Below are 22,707 nucleotides of genomic sequence, written 5' to 3' on the forward strand. Positions count from 1 at the left end.
GAAAAGAGCAGCGTTATGCTCCTTGTTCATTGTTTCGTCAGTGTATAACGGACCTTAATTCAGTACGCTTGCCCTATTCCTGATTATAACTGTACAGTACGTACAGTAATGTATTTGTAAATTGTTCTTTGGGGTATGCTTAATATTCATAAAGAAATTAGTTCATAGCCTATCCGGTTTTTGTGTTATCCGGCCTGCTTTCCCGCAACATTAGGTCGGATACTCGGGAGTCTATTGTAGGTAACGGAAAAACTATGTTTTAAGAAAATATTCGGCTTCGAAGTTAGCATTGGGATATATTCTCTCTACCCTGACTTCCATACGAAATGCTTCTCAATCCAATCAGTTTTTTTTTTTTTTTTTTTTTTTTTTTTTTTTTTTTTTTAAGGGTGCTGGGGATCAGAAATCACTTCCCGAAGTTTAGCAAGGTCACTTTGTGTATTTATTAACGAAGAAGCTATTCCTACATAGGTATAGCTCTGAGTATTTCCTTCTACTGTCAGAAAAATGAAAATAGTTTGAGGAAGCCATTATTTTAATCCCGAAACGTTAACAGTAATGAATAATTTTACTGCACCTGTAAGTCTTGTCTCAGTTGATCTTGCACGAATATATAGATATTTAGGAAAATAATTACTTTAATCTTTAAATTAGAGGGCATGAAAGAACATATTTCTTTTTAAAAAATTTACTGCAGTATAAAAGATAACACAAAAGAAATACTAACCTTAGTTCTGGAGTATCGTCGTCAAGAACACTTCCAGACGATTGGTTCTCGAGCACTGATCTATTGCTTGTCGTTGGCGAGGGGAATGCAGTTTCCTCATCTGGTGTTTGAGGTAATGTGGAAGGCTCCGTGTCCAAGATAAAGAGCTCATCGCTGGCAATGTCAGTCATATAGTGCAGATGCTCCTGTGCTCGGTCAACTCGAAAAAATCTCTCCGCAGTGCAAGCTGTAAACGAAATTTAAAAATATCGTTTAAGTTGTCCTTTAGGGTTGATGATCGCAAATTGTTGTCTCAAGCTGTTCTTTAGACGCCAATACCAAAATATGTAGAAATTAAAACAAATATTTTGATGTTTCTGTATATCATGAACAAGGCCATGGAACGTCTACTATTTAAAGTTCTACAATACCATTAGTGTTTAACGGTAAAAAATAACCAAAAATGAAATATACGAGGGTCTTCAATAAGTTCTTGGAAAAAGATAAAAAGAACAAACCATTTTGGGTCGACTTTTTTCAACGTAATCTCGTCTCGAACTTTTTTAAGTAGTCTAAAAAAGTAGGATTTCGGTAGGTCCTCAAAATAGGCATCTGCTTGAGCGACGAGCTCCTCGTTTGACGTGAATCGTTCTCCGCCAAACGATTTTTTCAAATTTGGAGAAAAAAGTCACTGGGGGCAAATCTGGTAAATACAGTGGATGTTGTAATAATTCGAATTTTAATTCCATAATTTTCGTAATCGAAACTGCGCAAGTGTACATTTCTTGATGAAAGAGAGATTTTTTCTTTGCCAAATGAGGACGTTTCTTTCTTTTTCTTCTTCTTTCAATCGGTGCAATAACGATGTATAATACTCTTCATGTATTATTTGTCCTTTTCCCAAGTAATTGATGTAAATGATTCCGCGTTTGTCCCCCCCCCCCAAAAAAAAATAACTGTGGTCATTACCTAGTAAATCGATTTTACCATCGTCTTGTTCGGAGTTGAATCGTCTTTAAAAAACTACTGTTTCGACTGTTGTTTCTGGAGTGTAGTAGTGTGCCCATGTTTCGTCCACTGTTATGTATCGACGCAGAAACTCGTCATGACTGCGAGGAAAAGCGCCAAACCAGCCTCCGAATATATCATATGATTGTGTTTATTCTCCTTTGAGAGTAAATGCGGCACCCATTTTGCCGAGATGTTTTCCAAACCTAATTTTTCATGCAAAATTGAGAACAGTGTATCTTGTGATATGCTTGTGGCCTCAAATATTTCGTGCACTTTGATTCGTCGATCGCACCAAAACCATATTCTGGACTTTGTCAATCATTTCGGAGTCACTTCCATTAGATGTCCCGAAAGACACTGGTGGATATACGGCCAGGTTTAAACTCATTTACCCAATTGTAAACAGTCGCAAACACAGAAGCAGATGTGCCATGAACTTAACCCAACTCGGCTTTGACCTCTCTCGGTGTTAAACTTTTAAATATACATGTTTAAATATGCCGCACGGAACTCATTTGTTTCTATTTTGTAAATAAACAAAAGTTTGTTTCTTTAATTGACTATGACAACGAAACCACGTGGCGAATATAGCTGAAACTTTAACAGTCTAGTGAGGAATAACTTACTAAAAGCAAATTATTTTCGATACTACAAATGACATCTTTCGGATTTTCTAAGAGCTTATTGCATGACCCTCGTAAACCTATCAATAGATCACATTAGCTGAACAAAATTATATGGATGAGTGTAAATTCTCATGCGTGATTTTTGAAAAAAAAATCGACAAAAACTAATTTTTTGTGAACCTAAAAATTGATGTTATGCGATAACCATGCTATCTATTAAGATGAAACTGATACTGAAATATACACCAATCAAGCTTTACGATAACCACGCCACCTGTTGTAACGGAACTAATACTGAAGTATACACCAATCAAGCTTTACGATAACCACGCCACCTGTTGTAATGGAACTGATACTGAAATATAAACCAATCAAGCTTTACGATAACCACGCCACCTGTTGAAGTGGAACTGATACTGAAGTATACACCAATCAAGCTTTACGATAACCATGCCACCTGTTGAAATGGAACTGATACTGAAGTATACACCAATCAAGCTTTACAATAACCATGCCACCTGTTGTAATGGAACTGATACTGAAATGTACACCAATCAAGTTTTACGATAACCACGCCACCTGTTGAAGTGGAACTGATACTGAAGTATACACCAATCAAGCTTTACGATAACCATGCCACCTGTTGTAATGGAACTGATACTGAAATATACACCAATCAAGCTTTACGATAACCATGCCACCTGTTGTAATGGAACTGATACTGAAGTATACACCAATCAAGCTTTACAATAACCATGCCACCTGTTGTAATGGAACTGATACTGAAATATACACCAATCAAGCTTTACGATAACCATGCCACCTGTTGTAATGGAACTGATACTGAAGTATACACCAATCAAGCTTTACAATAACCGTGCCACCTGTTGTAATGGAACTGATACTGAAGTATACACCAATCAAGCTTTACGATAACCACGCCATCTATTATGATGAAACTGATACTGAAATAAACAACTAATCAAGATTTTTATAATCACACTAGCAACACGACAGTATATAATATAGTTGATTAGAAATTGCCCAAAATTTATTAGCTAATTAATATCATCATAATGAACTAACTATCATTACAATAAAAGCGTAAATGACCAATACTTCTTGAAAAGATGCCATTTTGATAATACAATGTTCTACATCGACAAGCACGGAATGTAAAAACACACTTGCTACATGACAAAAAAAAAAAAAAAAAAAAAAGGAAAGAATAATTTCTGTTTCTCTCAAGTGAATCGACAAAGTGGTTACGACACACTGGACAATTAAAATTAGAAAAAGATTTTACGACCATTTGTAATAGTGAATAATAAGGTAACCTTTCAGTTTTACGTCCCACGATTATGCCGGCTAGGCTAAAGGAGACGGTGATTATGAGAAATGAAGGAAACGGTGGAATGAATAAAGTGGGAGGAAACGGCACAACCCCGATAAAAAAACATGCACACGGTGTTTGTCCACCACAAAGTTCACTTGACAAGAGCTGGGATCGAACTAGGAACTCCTTGCACCAGAGGTGAACGCTCTACCACTGAGCCACCAGGGCCCCAATAGTGAATAGTCTGTGAAGAATGTTATAGTATAGTGAATAGTCTGTGAAGAGTGTAATAGTAAATAGTTTGTGGCGTTTAGCTGGTGAATAGTCTGTGGCTTTTGGCATGACTCGACAGTTTTTGTAAGCAGGAGCTGGACAATACAAGTGTGTATGTTACAAGAATTGGGGGACACCGTAGTGTAGTGGTTATAGTGTTGGATTCATGTTCGCGTGGTCCCGGGTTCGATTCCCGGCCGATGCATCCCAAATTTTTGGCGTCCACCCAGCGTCGTGAGGCAAATTGGGGAGTCACGTGAATAAAAGACGTGACGACCACTAGGTCTAGATAGCTCCCGATACGCTGATTAGCGATAGAACGACGCGGCGCGCTCGTCGCTAGGATGGACGTAATTCCACCAGTCGCTAACAGATGGCGTAGAGCCGCTCAGACCCACAAACCGGACCGTTACGCCAAGTGCGTTTTTTATGTTACAAGAATATCAAGGAAAAGCAGGAACAATAATATTTCTTAGCATGAAAATAACAATTAGTATTCATGGTGTAATTTGAAGTGTTGTGTGCAGATATCTGTACCAGAAAATAAAGAGTAGCCTAGTTTCGGGAAAGTAGTTATTTGATTAGTAAAAGTAACAGCAGCACTCTGTGTAAGCAATTTCCCCATCTCTATAGAATTCAGAATTGTTCTGTTTTAGAACTTAACAAAAAAAAAAAAAAAAAAACATTTTAATACACTTTCATAAGAGGCAAGTGTACAAGTATATTTAAACACCTTTCATCATACTGAATTTATGAGATTCCAGCAAAATAATACAATACTTACAGTCCACAAAGCACCAATCCCTGGACAGCTGTGTTGCGAATTCTTTGTGATCGCCTTTCTCATCCTTCTGAAGGTTTGTGATCAGGTTTCGTACTTGTTCTAAGTCAGAACTAGGTGTCAATTCAAGAACGCCGAGAGGAATAGCTGAAACATTTAGAAAGAGAATTATGTACAACTGCTAAATTTGTTATTTAAAATTCCACAATATTATTAGTATTTATCGAGTGATAAAAAAAAATGTTGTGGAAAGGTGAGACATACAGGGTGTCTCAAAAGTCCCTTGATATAGGATAACTCTGTTACTATCAGAGCTGCAACAGGGGGCCGCGGTGGCTCAGTGATAGAGCGTTCACCTCTAGTGTTTGTGGTCCCGGGTTCAAACCCTGCTACCATCAAGTGAATTTTGTGGTGGACAAACACCGTGTGCGTGGGTTTTCTCGGGGTTCTCCCGTTTCCTCCCACTTTCTTCATTCCACCATTTCATTCATGTCTCATCATCACCGTCTCCTTTAGCCTAACCGGCATAATCGTGGGACGTAAAACTCAAAAAATTCATTTCATTTCATTTCAGAGCTACAACAAAATGTAAGATTGAAAACCATCTCCAAATATGACGTTTTCAATCTAAAGTGAACGAACTTCTAAATTCGGACGAGCCATTTGGGCTCTACACTCTTTATGCGCCCAATATTATGAAAATAAAATATTGACATTTACCTGGATCCACAACATAAGTGAATAAAGTAACTGTCTGATATGCTAACGTGTAGACGGCCAGCCCCCAATTTCAAACATGCCCCTATTCACCACACTCTTACAAAATTTGTCCACCTCTTGTCCCGTCCATCCCTTTCTCAGCCCCAGATGAATGGCAACGTTGCATTTTCATTTAATATTGGGCGCATAAAGTGTACAGCAGAAATGGCTCGTCCGATTTAAAATATTCCTTCACTTTAGATTGAAAACATTATAATTGGAGACGGTTTTCCCTCTTACATTTTGTTGTAGCTTTGATAATAACAGAGTTACCATATATCAGGGGCTTTTGAGACACCCTGTATATGCTAAACGATAAATCTCACTCTGCTGAACAAACTGATATTGGTGAGTAAATCCTCATGCATAGTTTTCGAGAAAATAGAGAAAAACTAAAAATTACTTTTGTAAATCTAGTAATTGAAGCAGTATGATAACCATGACACCTATTAACCATGGAATACACTCACAAAAAATGTTAATGTGAATACACTCGTGGAGCGCCAGAGCACCCCATTTAATTAAATACTATTGAAAGCTACTAATTAAATACTATTAAATAATACTATTTTATTTTTATTATTTATTTATTTTTAACATTTTGAACAAATATAGTTACTTCTTACAGCATAAAAAGGAAACTTCTTTTTAGTGCTCAGCACAAACCGCCATTTGCACCTGGTATTAAAAAATATTTTGTTTTTCTGCCTTTTTCTTGGGTATATTGGACATAATGTTTGCTCCGGAAGACCAGGTGTTGAATTATGTATATGATGGTTGGTCTTCATACCAAGTATTTTTGATGTCACTAGACAAATTTGTAGGGAGATTCAACGTTAGGCGCTCCTTTATGTAAGGTCTAGCTAACTGCATCTTCATTTTTTAATTTTTTATTTATTTATTTTTTTAACGTACGATTTCCTTCTGTTTACCCACAATATTGGAGAACTGAATGATACATTTTACGGAGGAAAATATCAGGTACTTGCGAAAAGCCTACTGAGCACGACTGAGGAGATTCACTTACCTGCTTGCTTAAGTAGATCCTTATCGTTATGGTGTTGCTCATAATCAGCCATTGATATTTTATTTACATTAATTTTTATTTGTTCTAGAGTCGCTTCTCCTCTGTAAAGAAACAGGAAAACAACGTTTATTGCACTCTAATTTGAGTGATGGAGTTAAATGAATATGCAAATATTTTACGAAATATTCATTTTTTATTTATTTATTTATTTATTTATTTTTTCACACAGATGAAGTACATAATAAGCATTCCTTTTTGCATCAAATTTATTTTCTGACGTGATTGTATTGTGTGTATGTGCACTAAAAAATCTTGTTTATTTTTTACCCAAATAATTGGATATATGTATTTCTGAACATGGGAGATTAAAAATCTCTCTCATTACTGACACAATAAAGTCAATTCCATGGTTGATTGTTTTAAATAAGCTTTATATATTTATTCTTCATTTCTTCCTGAAAGATGCCCAACGTAATCTTTGACAACAAAAGAAGCGGCATTATAGCCATTCCACGCCTGGTAAGCTTTTGTTTTCGTAGATTTTTTAGACTAAGTTGCTAACCAAATCTATCACACAGGGGTAAAATTATTTGAGACTTGTATGTTATTATCGAATTTCTACTTTCAAGAAAAACACATGCCCAAAAATGAAAAGTTTTTGCGTACACATCCGTGTTTATTCCTGCGACTGTACGTGCAGAAGTCAATAGGTCACACTATACATCGAGATAAAATAAAGTTTATGTGGGACTTCTCAGAGGGCAAGTTATATTTTTTTTGTACACCCCAAAAAATAACAGTTTACTAAGGGGTAAAAATCGGATACTTTTTTTAAAATAAAGATGGTTGCAACAATTTTGTTCATAATTCATCAATACCGTATTTGTCCACATACGAGCGAATTTCCAGAAGTTTCTGGAATGAGTTTGAAATATCGCGCCACTAGTAATAAGCCATTCATTGCGTATAGTGCCATTTATGGGAGAAATAATGTATCAGTCTCAACTGTCTACCTGCGTCAGTTCGTTGGAGGTGGTGGTTTGAATCAGTCATTTTGCATTGAGCTTGCATATGACATGACAATGATCCAGTCTACATGGTTCAATTGTTGCTAAGGCTGCAGAGAAAGATTGTGGCTTCAAGGATATTCAACATCCATTCTACAGCCCAGATTTAGCACTGCAGCCTTAACGGCTTACTAGCAGTGGCGCAATATTTCATTATCAGTCCAGAAAGTTTTGGAAATACTCTCCTAATTTGTGCCACCATATATTTTGCACATCTGAATTTTTAACGGATTATTTTGATTTTTTTTTTCTCCGTGTATTTTACGTTTTTTTTTTTATAATTATTTTAGTGTGGTATGAATTTTCCTTTCATAAATACCTGTCTATTGCACATTTATTATGGTAAAAGAGAGAGTATGATCGGATTATTGTTTATATATATTAATTATTATTATATATATATAAACAAGTCTGTGCACACGAACATATCAATGCTAACTTATTTCCAAGTCAACCACTGTCTATAGGATTGGTAGTAGTTTATAAAAATCCATACACTTTACGCAAACTGATTGCTGAGTAACTAAAACAGATTTAAATGTTCGCCTATTACATGAGCAATACGGTACCTATCTTACTATTAATCAGATAGTATGACATTAATAATTTTTTCACCAAAATCCATAAATATTAATTCACTAGTTGGGAAGTTACTTGAACGCTTTTTATAGGAAACGAATCTACCGATTTTGTTCATACAAGGCTTGTTAAAGAATAAAATCGGATAGAGGCACTATAACATTTTGATGAATGTAACATGTAGAAACACGTAATAACTTGTGTGATATAATTCATGCCTTAATCTAACATACAAAAACACATCTTGAACTTTTCATACATTTTGTATGTTCTCAGGATGCATAGAACAAGAATATATAGATTCTACTTGTCATGCACTATTTCATAGTACAGTACAATAATTCCTCATTCTATACCACTACTCAGAGAAAAATTGTGCCGTTGGATTATCCCTTGATACCCGTTTTGGATCCTGTGGATTAACACTTAATCCCATTCAAGAATTATGGCTAGAGGACGTACGTAAGTTAAATATAAATTCTAGTAAAGAGGTTCACATGATTCCATATCCTTTATTATAGGCAACCAATATTTATTTTATGTTGTGTGGGTTGCATAAAAGATAGGAAATATTACCGATTTGAAACGGGATATGGATAGCCACCATTCCATTACCACCGATGATTTTATCGAATTGATTCCATTAACCAACTAGGCCGAGATAATCGTTCTAGCTGTTTACAAAAACAACAGAACAGAATTTTTTTAAAAAAAAAAAATAGCTTTCGTTCAAGCGTTAACGTGTGAATAAGCGTTAACGTTTAGCAGTACAGTAACGGATGGACGTACTAACAGTACAATAACGGATGGACGTATTAACAATACAATAACGGATGGACGTATTAACAATACAATAACGGATGGACGTATTAACAATACAATAACGGATGGACGTATTAACAGTACAATAACGGTTGGACGTACTAACAGTACAATATCAGATGGACGTATTAACAGTACAATATCAGATGGACATATTAACAGTACAGTAACAGAGGGACGTACTAACAGTACAATAACGGATGGTCGTACTAATAGCACAATAACGGATGAACGTACTAACAGTGCAATAACGGATGGACGTATTAACAATACAATCTCATATAAAGTTCCAATGCGTGATCTTAACAAATGCACTTCAGATATCTGAATAAGTCAGTGTACTTAAGAATGGCCCATCCAAAAGCTTTACACCTTTGTATGAACGTTCCCCAACATCAGTTGCTACTGGGGGATATAATGTACTTACCAACTTGCAAACAGTTTATTAATTATTATTATTATTATTATTATTATTATTATACATTTTTTTGGTTTAGAAAATGTTGTTCGGCTAACACAACCCATAAAATAAACCAAATCTTTTATCTAAGCAATAGGAAAAGTTCAAAAAAAAAAAAAAAAAAAACTCAGAAACCTCAAGTTAAATTTTGAGATCGTGTAGACTCAGTTTTGCCAAGTTGATAGATTTTCTTCCAATTGTAATGGACTGTAATTTTTATCAGGAAAGAAAAATGAACAGCGGTTCAGATTCAATCTTAAACTGTAGATCTAACTCTCCTATAACACAGGGGCGGATCCAGGACGGACTTCTGGGGGGGGGGAGTGAGTTGTAATACTGCTACTTAGAGATACTTTTAAGAGCTCCAAACTATGGGATGGGTTTTATTTATATATATCAAATAAGAAAGTTTCTTCTTTTTTTTTGGAGGGGGGCGATTGCTCCCCTGGATCCGCCACTGCTATAACATCAGTGCTGAAAAGAAACGCTGAACTTCAACAAACAATAATTACGAGGTGCATGTCAAAAAAAAAAAAAAAAAAAAGGACGACATTTTTTACGCGGTGTTGATAACACTGATGGCGTTGAACATGTGCACGAGTTTGCCCTAGTAATTCTGTGCTTCCAACAAAGATAGAATCGTTCAAGTGGAGTTAGGTACGTGCGAATAGAATAAGGCGAATAAATATGCTATTACGGTAGCTATACAAAATTCCGCAACTGTGAAGTGAGATCTGTCACATGATTCCCATAAATTTAAAAATTTACCAAAACGGTCTCCGAGATATTTGCGAAAAACTGAGAAAATATACTTTTCTGACTCCTTTCTCTTCCCCCCTCCTCCTCCCCCTCCCAAACCCGACAGTCTTTCTGTGGAGACATTTTTTTAACCTATGTTAGAGTAAATGGTAATAAACACTTTAGGACACCCAACCCTTTGTTTCTTTTGGATTTACTGTATGGAGCTAATTTTACTATCCTAATAATTAATTTCTCTCGAAATAATAGAATTAATTCTTTGTGGCCAAGTTTTCGGAAAATGGTTTCAGTGACTACGTTAATATTCCATAAGTATAAAATTAATTAACAGCCTTATAACAGGTTATAATTTGCTATAGTGACTTATTAGGGCTTTTTTTTTTTTTTTTTTTTTTTAAAAAAAAGCGTTTACAATTGTCTTGTTCATGTTTCACAAGTCAATATTTCGTTACCGTTCCTTCAATACAGAATAATCCTTTTTTTTCCTTTTTAAATGCTGATAAAGTTCATTTTTCCAGACGAAGTTTTCGGAACGTCCATAATAATTTTGTTAATATTTCTTTAACTAAATATTTCAGCTGTAAATAGACATATGACATGGTTCATGATTGACTTTTAAAATGGGAGCAGAAAAACTTAGTGTGATTACTATTACTACTTTTCTGGTAGGTCCCAGACCGATTCCCTATGCCAATTATTCTCAGGGTCTTTCTTATTTCACCTCAGCTGCAGGTACTGTATCTTGAATTACGGCTAACTTACTGCTTCAATTCTATTCCCAAAAACCACGAATAAATGTCTTCAGCCTTAGTCAAAACACATTAGATATAAACAAATACGACTTCTTAAAATCAATTTAACACAAAAAGAATATGCTTTTATAAATTCAATTAGCTATAAGAGGAATATATCTTTTTATAAGTTTAATGAGATATAAAAGGAATATGCTTTTTATAAATTTATCAGGTGTAAAAGAAATTGAATTTCTTATAAATTCAATGAACGTGGTGAAAACGAAACTATCTACATTAAATAAGTATCACAAAATGAAATATTTAGCTTAATATCCTACGTTTATGTTCTGTAGGATAAAGGAGACTGATGGTAATTCCAGGAAAATTATGAGGGAAAAACTGGAGAAGTCAGAAAGTGAAAGGAATTGCCCTCTTTCCCCAATACATAATGATGTCCATCATAAGGTAGTATGGATTCGGATGAAATTAGGGACATAAGGGCCGACTTTGGGGGGTCAGGACACCTTTGGCCCCCCAATATTTAAAGATGGGGTCCTCGCCCCTCCAATATAATCCAGTCGAGGAAGAATTAACAAAGTGGAGCAAGAATTTCTGTCATAAGCATCGTCGTGCCTTTAATTATATATTAGGAACAGCCTTCCTATTGAATAGAAAAAGCCGTTTTCAAAACTACGTTTAATAGAGCACTGAAGCTTCAACCAACACTCTGGAATCACTGATATGACAAGTGAAGATCAACATGGTGCGTAAAGTTGCAGTGAAGTTCCCAAATTTTGAACTTGAATTTGTTTTATTGGCTTTAGGCAAATTTGACTTAGGTCGTGAATTTCGCAGCGGAGGGGATGAAGCGGAGTAGCGGACCGAGAACTGTGGAGGGGAGAAGAGTTGCTTCATCAAACAGTTGATAGAAGACGGCTGAATATGATGATGTTCATTGTTTTCCCCCTCTCCCCCTTCCCCAATATTTTCTTCAAGTCGGCGCCTATGATTAGGGATCTTCGCACTATCACGAAGCACCAAAAGATTCTGGTCAAATAATAAAACTTTTGTTAAGAAAAGGAAACACACAATAGCGAAGTCTTCACTGTTATTCGACATTTGGTATTAATGTATCTATTAAAAGATCATTTGCATAATACATATAAAATCTATGTTGTTTCGCATTCCAAACATTTCTCTCTTTTGGCACACAATAACTACAAGTAATAATATTCAAGTATTTGGATATTTTCTTTCTCCTGAAGTGTAGCTTTAAAAATCTAGTATTCTAAGAGTTATTATAAATTTCTTAAAGCAGATAATATTCTAATACACTACAATATACTGTATACAAAATGGCACGTTTCCTATAACAAAATTAGACGGACATTGGGATTCTACAAATATATATATATATAATGTATTAATTTGCAAAAACAATAGTCTTAAATAAAGTTCTTGAACATAAGTGCCATATAACATTTTACAACTAAAAAAACATGCTGTCTGCTACATCTGAATGTTTAGTTTTGCTGTGAGTGATCTTTTATTATTAATTTATTTTTTTTTTTACTTCGTACGATTAATCATGTGTATTAAAAAAAAAAGATACTTTCTTTATCATAGCATTTTAGATTTAAGCATACAATGAGTGATGTAAGCATGTGAACAAATGTGAGCATTGCTTTTTGTGTTGTTTAGAAATGTTAATTTGCTGAAAGTCATAGCAAGCTTACTTGTGCATTTTATGTGTAACATAACATTATTTAATTTTTTACATAAAACAGACTTACTGCCAGTTTTACCTCAATCGTTAAACTCAACATGCTAAAGGTATTTGGTAAGGGTATTTGGGGTAACGGTCTTGCTAAGGATATTTGGTACCTGAATCATTTAGGTATTGTAGTTCATTCATTTATACAGAAAGGGAAAGCATTCGTTCTTCTTATCTTGGATCTCATTAAATTGGATTTTTCATTAATCATGTTTAAATGTCCCATATTTTGTGAAAATTACATTTTGTGATATAAAAAACTTTATTTACAAATTAAAATTTAATTTACGCGATATTAAAGTTATATTCAATGCAAACTAGATGTTGCACCCAACCCCAAGTTTTCCGCCCTTTGTACACTATGAGTTAAAATTGAGATAATTAAAAAAACTAATTCTTTATTTGTCCTAATAATAATAATAATAATCATTATTCATTTTAAAAATAATGATGCCACGGTGGGTCAGTGATATAGCGTTCACTTTTGATGCGTCGGTTCCCTGGTTTGATCCCAGATCGCACTAAGTGGGGTTTGTGGTGGTCAAACACTGTACGCGTGGGTTTTCTCATGGTTCTCCCTTCCTCCCATTTATTCCACCCTTTTCTTTATTCCACCATTTTATTCATTCCCATCATCACCGTCTCTTTTAGCCTTCAAACATAACCGTAAGACATAAAACTGATTAATTTAATTTTTTTCTTATTTTCAAATAACTAAACTGAAACTTTACAGCTTAAGTTGCAATTAAATTGTCCTAATATATTACTGTAGAAATACACAAATATTAATTCTCAAATCTACATGTGGTTACGGCCCTTTTTTTACTTCGAAATAATTAAATGGAAACAATGCAGTTAAGATGCAATTAAATGGTCATAATAGTTTTATATCTTCAAATTGCTTGTACGCTAGCGGCATCTATTGGCGTCACGGAGACAGCGACATCTGTAAAGGTAACCAAGAAAGTTCTGACGCTTTTTCACCTACCATCTTCGAACATCGATATGTCAGCGACGATGTACCTGGAAGATCAAAGTAGTGCCCATCAGCACGGACGATCTTCTGCCAACGTTCTGGAAGGCCATGAATTCCATCGCGGTAGATCTCGGTGGGCCATGAAGCGAAGAAGGTATCAAGTGCATTTTGCACCTTTACTAGGGATTTGAACTGGGGTCCTCTAGGGTGACTGTCCACGGAATGGAACAGGTGATAATCGGACGGTGCAATGTCCGGAGAGTATGGCGAATGCAATAGTGTTTTCCATCCAAGAATGGTGTCCCGGGTCATCTTACCCACTTGGGGCTTAGCGTTGTCCTGTAACAGGAGGACCCCTTTGCGATTCAGAATTGCTGGCTCCAGAGTTTTGAGTTTTTCTTGAACACGGCTCAACTGCTGACAGTACACAGTTGCAGTGATGCTCTGACCAGCTGATAGCAGTTCCCGATGCACGATGCCGCGAGCAGTCCACCAAATACACAGGAGGACCTTCTTCTGGTGCAGTGCTGATTTCGGCTGTTTTGGAACCGGTTCATGAATGCTAACCAACGATGACGGCGCCGTGGAGCTTCGTAGAGGACCCACGTCTCATCACATGTCAACACCCTGTCCTGAAATGGCTCCTTCCTCAGACGAGACAGCAAAGAAACACAGGTGTCTGCTCGCGTTGCCTTCTGGCCCGGAGTCAAATCATATGTTAATATTACGTGGGGCTATACCGACTCAAAGAGGAGTTATTATTTCTCGGAAGTTTTTCATCCAAAAACCCTCTTAAGTGGAGTTATTTTCTGGGCGAGTAGTTTCAAAGGGTAGTGATATTCCATTGGACTTCTCGGTTCTCTGACTTAGCTACCTACGACTATTTCTTTCGGGGTTACAAACCACGGACGCTGCAGAACTTGAAGGGTGCAACTGGATAGTATGGTTGATATTCTCTCAAGAAGTGACATTCAAGCCATGTGCAAGCTTACTCAAAAGACACTACAAGTGTTACCGAAACGACGGATCACATCTTTCTCATGTTCTATTTACGACTGACTGATTAGAATACGCGCATATAATGCTACAAGTAAAATAATATAAAAATATGTGCATATAAGTTATTTCTGCATGTAACTTAACACATTTGTTTGTTCGTGTATTTGTTAGAGAAATTGTGTATTGAAATGGCATTTTCTAAGGTTATTTCAGTATGTATTTCAAAATTCTTCATCATACAGGCTGCCTCCAAAGTAAGTCCCACTTTAAAAACTATTATTAAAAACTTTTGTACTTACTTTAGTTTATGTTATTGGTTACATATGATGCTAAGGTCTCTAACTTTTTTTTTTCTTGTTTCATTACAGGTTTCTATAGTTCCAAAGTTGGCCTATGAGGCGCTATTCATCAAAGCAACAATTAATGGAGTTTGATTATGCTGAAAAGATATTCTGCATGAAAGAACTCGAAAAAAAGATGCATAATTGATTTTTTCTTGGGGGGTTACATTAAGGACTGTGTTTACGTGCCTCCAATTCCATAAGACCTCCGTGAAATGCAAATAAGGATTGAAGAAGTTGTAGCTATAGTAACATCAGACATGTTAACCATAGAAATAAAATCATCCTTCGCTTTAAAATGATCTCCATACATAGCTGTTGTGGCTGTCAACATGCACATTTATCTCCTTGGTCCGATGAAGGTGAAATTATGTGCAGTATGATAGAGAAGTGAGTGTTGTTTGTCACAATGCAATATGTACGTATTATATATATATATATATATATATATATATATATATATATATATATATATATGAGAGACGTATAAATTATCATCCATCGTAAGCCTAACGAATTCCTTACCGTACACACAACTCAACACAATTCTTGCTACTGTGAAACTTCATTTCACTCATATAGTTAAATGTCATTCCTAGCAGCTCATCGTCATCATCTCGCAAAACCTTTTCGAACTCAGTTATAAGTTGACTTTCGTCTATCCTACGTTTGAAAGAAAACAGTAATCGTTTCTTTAAGATTTAGCCATATTTTGGAGAAGATTCGAGCAGAGAAGCGTTAATTTTTAACATGAAACTGACCTATATTTTACTGATAACACACACATCTTTTTTTCAAAATGCTACAATGGAGACACACACATTCAAGATATCTACCACCATCATAGAAGGGCCGTATTTAACACTTTTGGTTCCCCTTGCAAAAAAAACTGTTGCCCCTCAATAACTAACCATCAATGCTTACGTGATGAGGTCACGCTCCTAGCTTAAGTAGTGCTTTGAAATAAAACAAAGTAAAATAAGGAATTAATTTACATTATCATCTGATAAATGAGTTGAAATGTAGTCTCCATTCTAACATTTCACGCAAATGGTCTTTCTTTCATTGTAATCGAAAGTGGTTCAAATAAATAAATAAATAATAGTATTCAACTCCATGTTAAAAATTAACCCCTTTTTGTTACAATTTTCTACAAAGCATTACTGGCTCTTAAGTTTACTGACAAAAAAAAAGTTCGATATACACAGATAAACATATTATTAAAACAAATATACAATAATGACAACTTCCTTATTTACGATGTTGCATATAATGAGAGAATCTTATCTCAGCTACGATACTTGGCAGATAATTACCTTTTTCAGCGGAAGCAGGTGAAGATAATTCAGTCTAGAACAACTTGAGAGGTCAGGATTTCAAATAATTCGTCGGTTTTTAAAATACTTTAGTTCCAAAGCTCTGGACTTGTTTATTTCTGCTAATCACACAAGAAAGTACATTTCTCCACTTTGTTGTTCACACATGCATACTTCCTTCACACAGACTGGATGGCAGTACGATCTGAATTCGCAAGATGGCGAATTTGCAACATGGGCTTTGTATTTCGATATTTAAACTACCGATCGATCGATATATCGAATCACCGAAAAATATCGATCAGTGAGGCTTTCGATATCGATTTTTCGGAATTTGAAAATATCGATCGATATACTGAAATATTGCTTAGCCCTATCTCTGGTGCGAGTGGTCTCTTGTTCGATTCCAGATCATATGAGTTTGTGGTAGACAACTTCGTGTCCATAGACTTTTCTCGGGGTTCTCCTGTTTTCTCCTACATTCTAATTCCAGCAATTTCATAATCACTCAGTTTCAGAAATTATCCGTCTTCCGTTAGCCTAAAGAGCATAGCCTTTGAATGTAAAACTAACGGATTTCACGAAACGCTAGATAAGCCTTTGTTCCTTACTCCTTATTAAAATATTACAAAATAAACTGTACATATTATATGTAAAGAGGATGTCTCAAAAGTTCCCTAACACAAGATAACTCTGTTACTATCAGAGCTACAACAAAATGTAAGAGGGGAAATCGTCTCCAAATATGACATTTTTAATCTAAAGTGAAAGAATTTTTTAAATCGAACGAGCCGTTTGGGCTGTACACTCTTTATGCACCCAATGTTAAATGGAAATGAAACGTTGCCATTTACCTGCATCCACAACACAAATGAATGAAGTTACTGTCTGCTATGCTAACATGTCGATAACGTGTCCATTTCAAAAACATGCTCCCCATTCACCATACTCTTACAAAAATTTGTCCACTTCCCGTCCCGTCCATCCCTCTCCTAGTTCCAGGTAAATGGCAACGTTGCATTTTCATTTAACATTGCGCGCATAAAGAGTGTACAGCAGAAACGGCTCGTCCGGTTTAAAATATTCCTTCACTTTTGATTAAAAACAGCATATTTGGAGACGGTTTCCCCTCTTACATTTTGTTGTAACTCTGAAAATAACAGTTACCCTGTCAGGGAACTTTTAGACACCCTATTATATATATATATATATATATATATATATATATATATATATATATATATATATATATATAGATATAGATATAGATATAGATAGATAGATATAGATATAGATAGATAGATAGAGAGAGAGAGAGAAAGAGAAAGAAAGAAAGAAAGGAAGGAAGAGAATGTATGTGTAACTTTTCTCCCCTGAAAACTGTTTTCAATTGATGAATACTTGAAACCTAAAGAAAATTCAAAAGCATATTTTACCAACCATGTTGAAAACAAATACGATGTGTGTTCGATGATATAATCGGTCTTGGTGAGCGTCATTTTTATAATTTTCGACCTCCTATATACAAAATTTTTCAGTTATTCCTTGTGTATTACACATCAATTTCAGTAATAGGTTCTTAGTTTCCACAGTTGTTGTTCTGCAATTTTTACCAACATTTCCTCCCAATCGTCACACTTAAGTAGTAATAAGTACTAATCTAACATGACACTACAGCTTTTCTTCTACATTTCACACAAAAACAAGTCAAATATCAATCTACACACATAATTGTACTTTAAAATATGAAGCATTAATTTATGTTCTGAGATAAAATTTAATCAAAGTAAACTGTCTTAGTTTCGGTAATATTTCATTGCTTTCATGAGACACCTTGTGAGATTATTCTTTCATGGCGTGTCTGATGAGGACAATTAAATATTTCCAAAACTTAGTAATAGTACGTGTTACCTTTAATCAAATTTTATATCTATTTAATTTATACATAGTTGCAAAGCTAGAATGAGCCGTAATCATATAAAGGTAGTGACTGTAATGTAAATATTTTTATCATACGATAATTTTTTATCATACAAATAGAAAGAGAAATATTTAAAACCTTACAATCTAATAATAATAATTATTATTATAATAAAATTAATTTTCAGAAAGCATCTACTTTATACTACACTATACGTTATGCAATAAGCATGAAATAATTTTGAATATATTTTTCATTTATCTTTACCTCAATTGAAATTATTTATATTATCACCTTAAATTGAGTAATTTTTATCTTGTAACTCTGAAAAAAAATAGCATAAACAACCCAACCAAGCAGGTTCATTTTGCCAACACCTTCCAAAAAGAAAAGCAACACCAATTGCTAAAGCCAAACCTCCTTGAGTTTTCCATGCATGTGAGAGAACCAGCAGAAGTCAACCATTTCATTTTTTTCTTTCTTTCTTTCTTTTTTTTTTTTTTGATAAAGATTTTGACTACTTTTTTTTCCTTAAACGCCGATCAAAACATTCCAATATAATGATGTTTGGAAATGAACTTGTAATTAGCCCAACGATGGCACAATGCTATCATCAAGAAAATTGTCAAGCATAAAGATCTACTTGAAAACATATATTTATTGTACCGTTAACGTTACATATTTGTACAATAAAGAAAAGTGAAATTGTTCTCAAAAAAGTAGCAGAACATAAACAAGTGAATTTCGTTTCACAGTGTGAAACTACAGTAGACTTTTAACCCTTGTGTACTACCGTACGGTCCTTTTGGGACCTCAAAGATACTTAATGCAGTATATCTCTTAAATGAACGTGAGTATTTAAAAGTCTGTTGTTGCATTTTCTCCCCAGTGTATACTTAATATATTGAACACAAAATATCGTTTTCTGTTTTGCTTTTATGTATAAAAAAAAAAAGATAGTTTACCACTAGGATCGTAAGAGGACCCCAAGGTAATCAATTATTTTCTTTTCTTTCTTTTATTTATTTATTTATTTATTTGTTTCTTTTTACTAAACGTGCAAAATTAATGCTCAACAGATAACAGAAACTACTAATATATTGTTGCCGAAAATTACTTCACCCTTGACTTAATAGAGTATTTTGAGTGTATAGCAGAAAGAAACTTTTTATATTAACCCTAGTAACACCAAGGTATTTTGGCTTCCATTAAAAACTAATGGTTATGAACCTCAGAGCCCCCCTCCCTTCTTTCCCTTGGTGTTCCTAGTGTTAACCTACATTGTTTGTGATCTTGTCCCTTTCTTCCTAAGGTTACTATTTGAAGTGATAGATAATTTGAAACCTGCTTACATTTTTGAACAGCTTGTGAACAACAAAGTCTCTAGTTTCAAAGGGTAAAAGCCCATTACTTCAAAAAACAATCCCAAGAAGATGACTTGACTTGACTATTCTGGGCTGTAGTTGCTCCTGTTAGCTGGTGACAAGATTATCAAGTATTACTTTTATATTTTTGGATGACGATGATGTCAATGGTGTAGAAGATGACATTTTGAGTTAGAGTGCAATGCAATAAAATATTGTTTTAAAATGTATCTGTATAAAATTGTGTATAAAACACAAATAAATACTTATTTTTAATTGGGGTCTCTAAGGGACCTCACTGCATGTTCTATGCTATATTTTTCATGGTAATAGACAAGAGTTAAACTATGCAAATTCAATATTGACAGTAGTAGATCTATAGAATACAAGAAGTAGTAGGTCTATAGCTTCCGGTTGCAGCAGGGAGATAAGATCAAATATGAAACCTGTTCTTGCGGTACCAAATCCATAATAATTTTTTTTAAAAAGTACTATTCGTCGCTATCTATAACCGTATTTCCACTGTAGCGATTAGTGTTAAAATCGGGAATCGTAGGTTTCCACTACTTCCAGTCTGAATAGATGAATAAAAAACGAGATAAAATTCATTCTAAGGATGCTGAATCCATATCAAAAAGCCATTTGTCCTACTTTTCATCGTTTTTGCTCTACAAAGATCAGTATTGAAACCATACGTACCACTTATCTCTATCTCTTATTGTTTTTAGTCTACGTAAATGAATATTGGAACCGTACGTACAATTTGTCGCTTATCTCTCACCGTTTTTGCTCTACGGAGATCAATATTGAAAGCGTACGTATTATTTGTCGTTTCTCTTATCGTTTTTGCTTTATGGAGATCAATATTGAATGCGTGCGAACCATTTGTCGCTATTTCTTATCGTTTTTGCTCTATAGAGATCAATATTGAAAGCGTACGCACCCTTTGTCGCTATCTATTATCGACTTTCTCTGTGGAGATCAATAGTGAAAGCGTACGCACCATTTGTCGCTATCTCTTATCGTTTTTGCTCTATGGAGATCAATATTGAAACGTGCGTTCCATTTGTCGCTATCTCTTATACTTTTTGCTCTACGGGGAACAATATTGGAACCGTACATACCATTTGTCGTTATCTCTTATCGTTTTAGCTATATGGAGATCAATGTTGAAATCGTACTAGAAGTTATTTTCTACACTTTCGGTGTTAGTAGAGAGATCAGGATGCAGATGAAATTATTCTTGGGATGCTAAATCAACTTCAAAAAATAGTTCCTCGGGATCTCTTACTGTTTTTGCTCTGATACCTGTCAAACGACAGATAGATGAACGAACATCGCAGTTGTAAAAGATTTCCAATCCTTATGCATAGTGTAATTTGGAAGTCTAAAATTAATGAACATAATATGATTGACGGCTACGACACTTCACATTAAGCTAGTCGACAGAAAAAGAGATATAGCATATTAGCTGTGACAGATTAAAGATATACTGCATCAAATAAAGGTTTTGATTTTTCAGAAAAAAAAATCACAAGATGATTTGCTTCGGCAATCACACGAATACATACGAATAAAGAAGTAAAGGTATTACAGCTATATTTATTTACATTTAAACTTGTAATATTACGAGAAAGAAAAAACAAATTAATGTGTTTGTTTATACATTCAGATGAGTTATTATCATATCCATAAATAAACAATATATGACAAACCTGTTCTTCTGCTGTTTGTACTCAGATGACTAATTTAACGAAAACAAAAAAAGTTTAACTAATTCCGCTATTATCAGAACGAGAGTTAAAATTAGTTAAAATAAACTGTATTAACAAATAAATGCACATTACTATACATACGGGGTGTTCACGATTAGCGGGGTAAAAATAATGCAAATGGTTTCTCACAGGAAACAAACAGACGATTCGCAATAGTTTTGTTTCTGAACTTTGTTCATTTGAAAATTAGACTGACCGATTATAAAAACTACCACACCTCATAAAGTATTGCACGTAGAGTCGATGTCAAACAAACGGCAAATTGAAGAAATCATATATGAAAAGTTAGATAAGAAATCAGAGATAAGCTGCTCGCAAACAATATCGCTAAGAATGTATAAATTTGTGTTTAATTGTTGGCAGTAACGTTCTAGTGAACCCCTAACGCAAGATTGGATTAATAAACATCTTTTATGTAATTACGATTGGTATCATCATATTTTATCATATCAACATATATTAACGTTCTGTAAATTTTAAGTAAGATTTTATATCTTTTCATAGTATGTTCGATTGGTAAAAAATTATTTGATAATTGTGCACATACCTAGTTGTGAGGTAGTTTAGCTTGTGGTTGAAAATTGAGGCACATAATGTAGAATTCGGATTCTCCAGAATGTCAGATGGATGTTTACAATATTTAAAGTGATTATGATTTGGTAATGTAATATATATTACTGGTAAGATTCGTGTATCAATCTAATTATGAATTTACGGTGATTTACTTAAGAAAATGGAAGTATTGTTGATGGGATTGGATTGCAATTTGTAGAAGTGGTTCTATTGAGGGTTATACAATTTCTAATCATATTCTTCATAGAAATAAAGGGAAGTGAAAAGACGCGTGGTACCCTGTGTGGTAAGTAATGTCATTTTAGTACAGATTGAATTTGAGTTGATTGAGTGGATTTTGAGTTTAACGTCCCATTCATCAGCCAGGCTATATGAGACAGGACCTACTGATTAACGAGGATTCCGAACCACATGAGCTCATGTCGGGAATCGAATCCGGGTCTCCCACATCAAAGGCTCGTATGCTAACCCTTAGCAACGAAGGAGTTCAGACTGAATTTGAGATTGCACAATTCTTTCATCATCATAGCAATATATATATAAAAACTTTTAACAGCGTAGAAATACATTAAATAATAATAATAATATCATAATAATAACAACTGGATAATGCCTAATCTGTTTAAGATCGTTCGTAATTGAGTAAAATACCATCTGACTTTTCTTTAGACGTATGTATAAGCCAAGAAATGACTATCAGGATGTAATAGTAATTTTCTTTTGTTTAA

The 22,707-nt window shown here is 34.6% G+C and overlaps 1 protein-coding gene across 1 annotated transcript in view; it reads right to left on the bottom strand.

Annotated features, from left to right (window-relative positions):
- Window positions 1–22,707, bottom strand: part of rdgA (retinal degeneration A) — a gene marked incomplete in the record, with an annotated part of 666,123 nt that overhangs the window by 71,723 nt on the left and 571,693 nt on the right. The window contains 4 exon segments of the mRNA XM_081737830.1: window positions 728–953; window positions 4,737–4,880; window positions 6,520–6,620; window positions 15,556–15,693. Coding sequence (XP_081593956.1) covers window positions 728–953; window positions 4,737–4,880; window positions 6,520–6,620; window positions 15,556–15,693 — 609 coding nt within the window.

The sequence above is a fragment of the Thermobia domestica genome, chromosome 14 (genome assembly GCF_964235325.1).
Source record: "Thermobia domestica chromosome 14, izTheDome1.hap1.1, whole genome shotgun sequence".
NCBI classification, from domain to species: Eukaryota; Metazoa; Arthropoda; class Insecta; order Zygentoma; family Lepismatidae; genus Thermobia; species Thermobia domestica.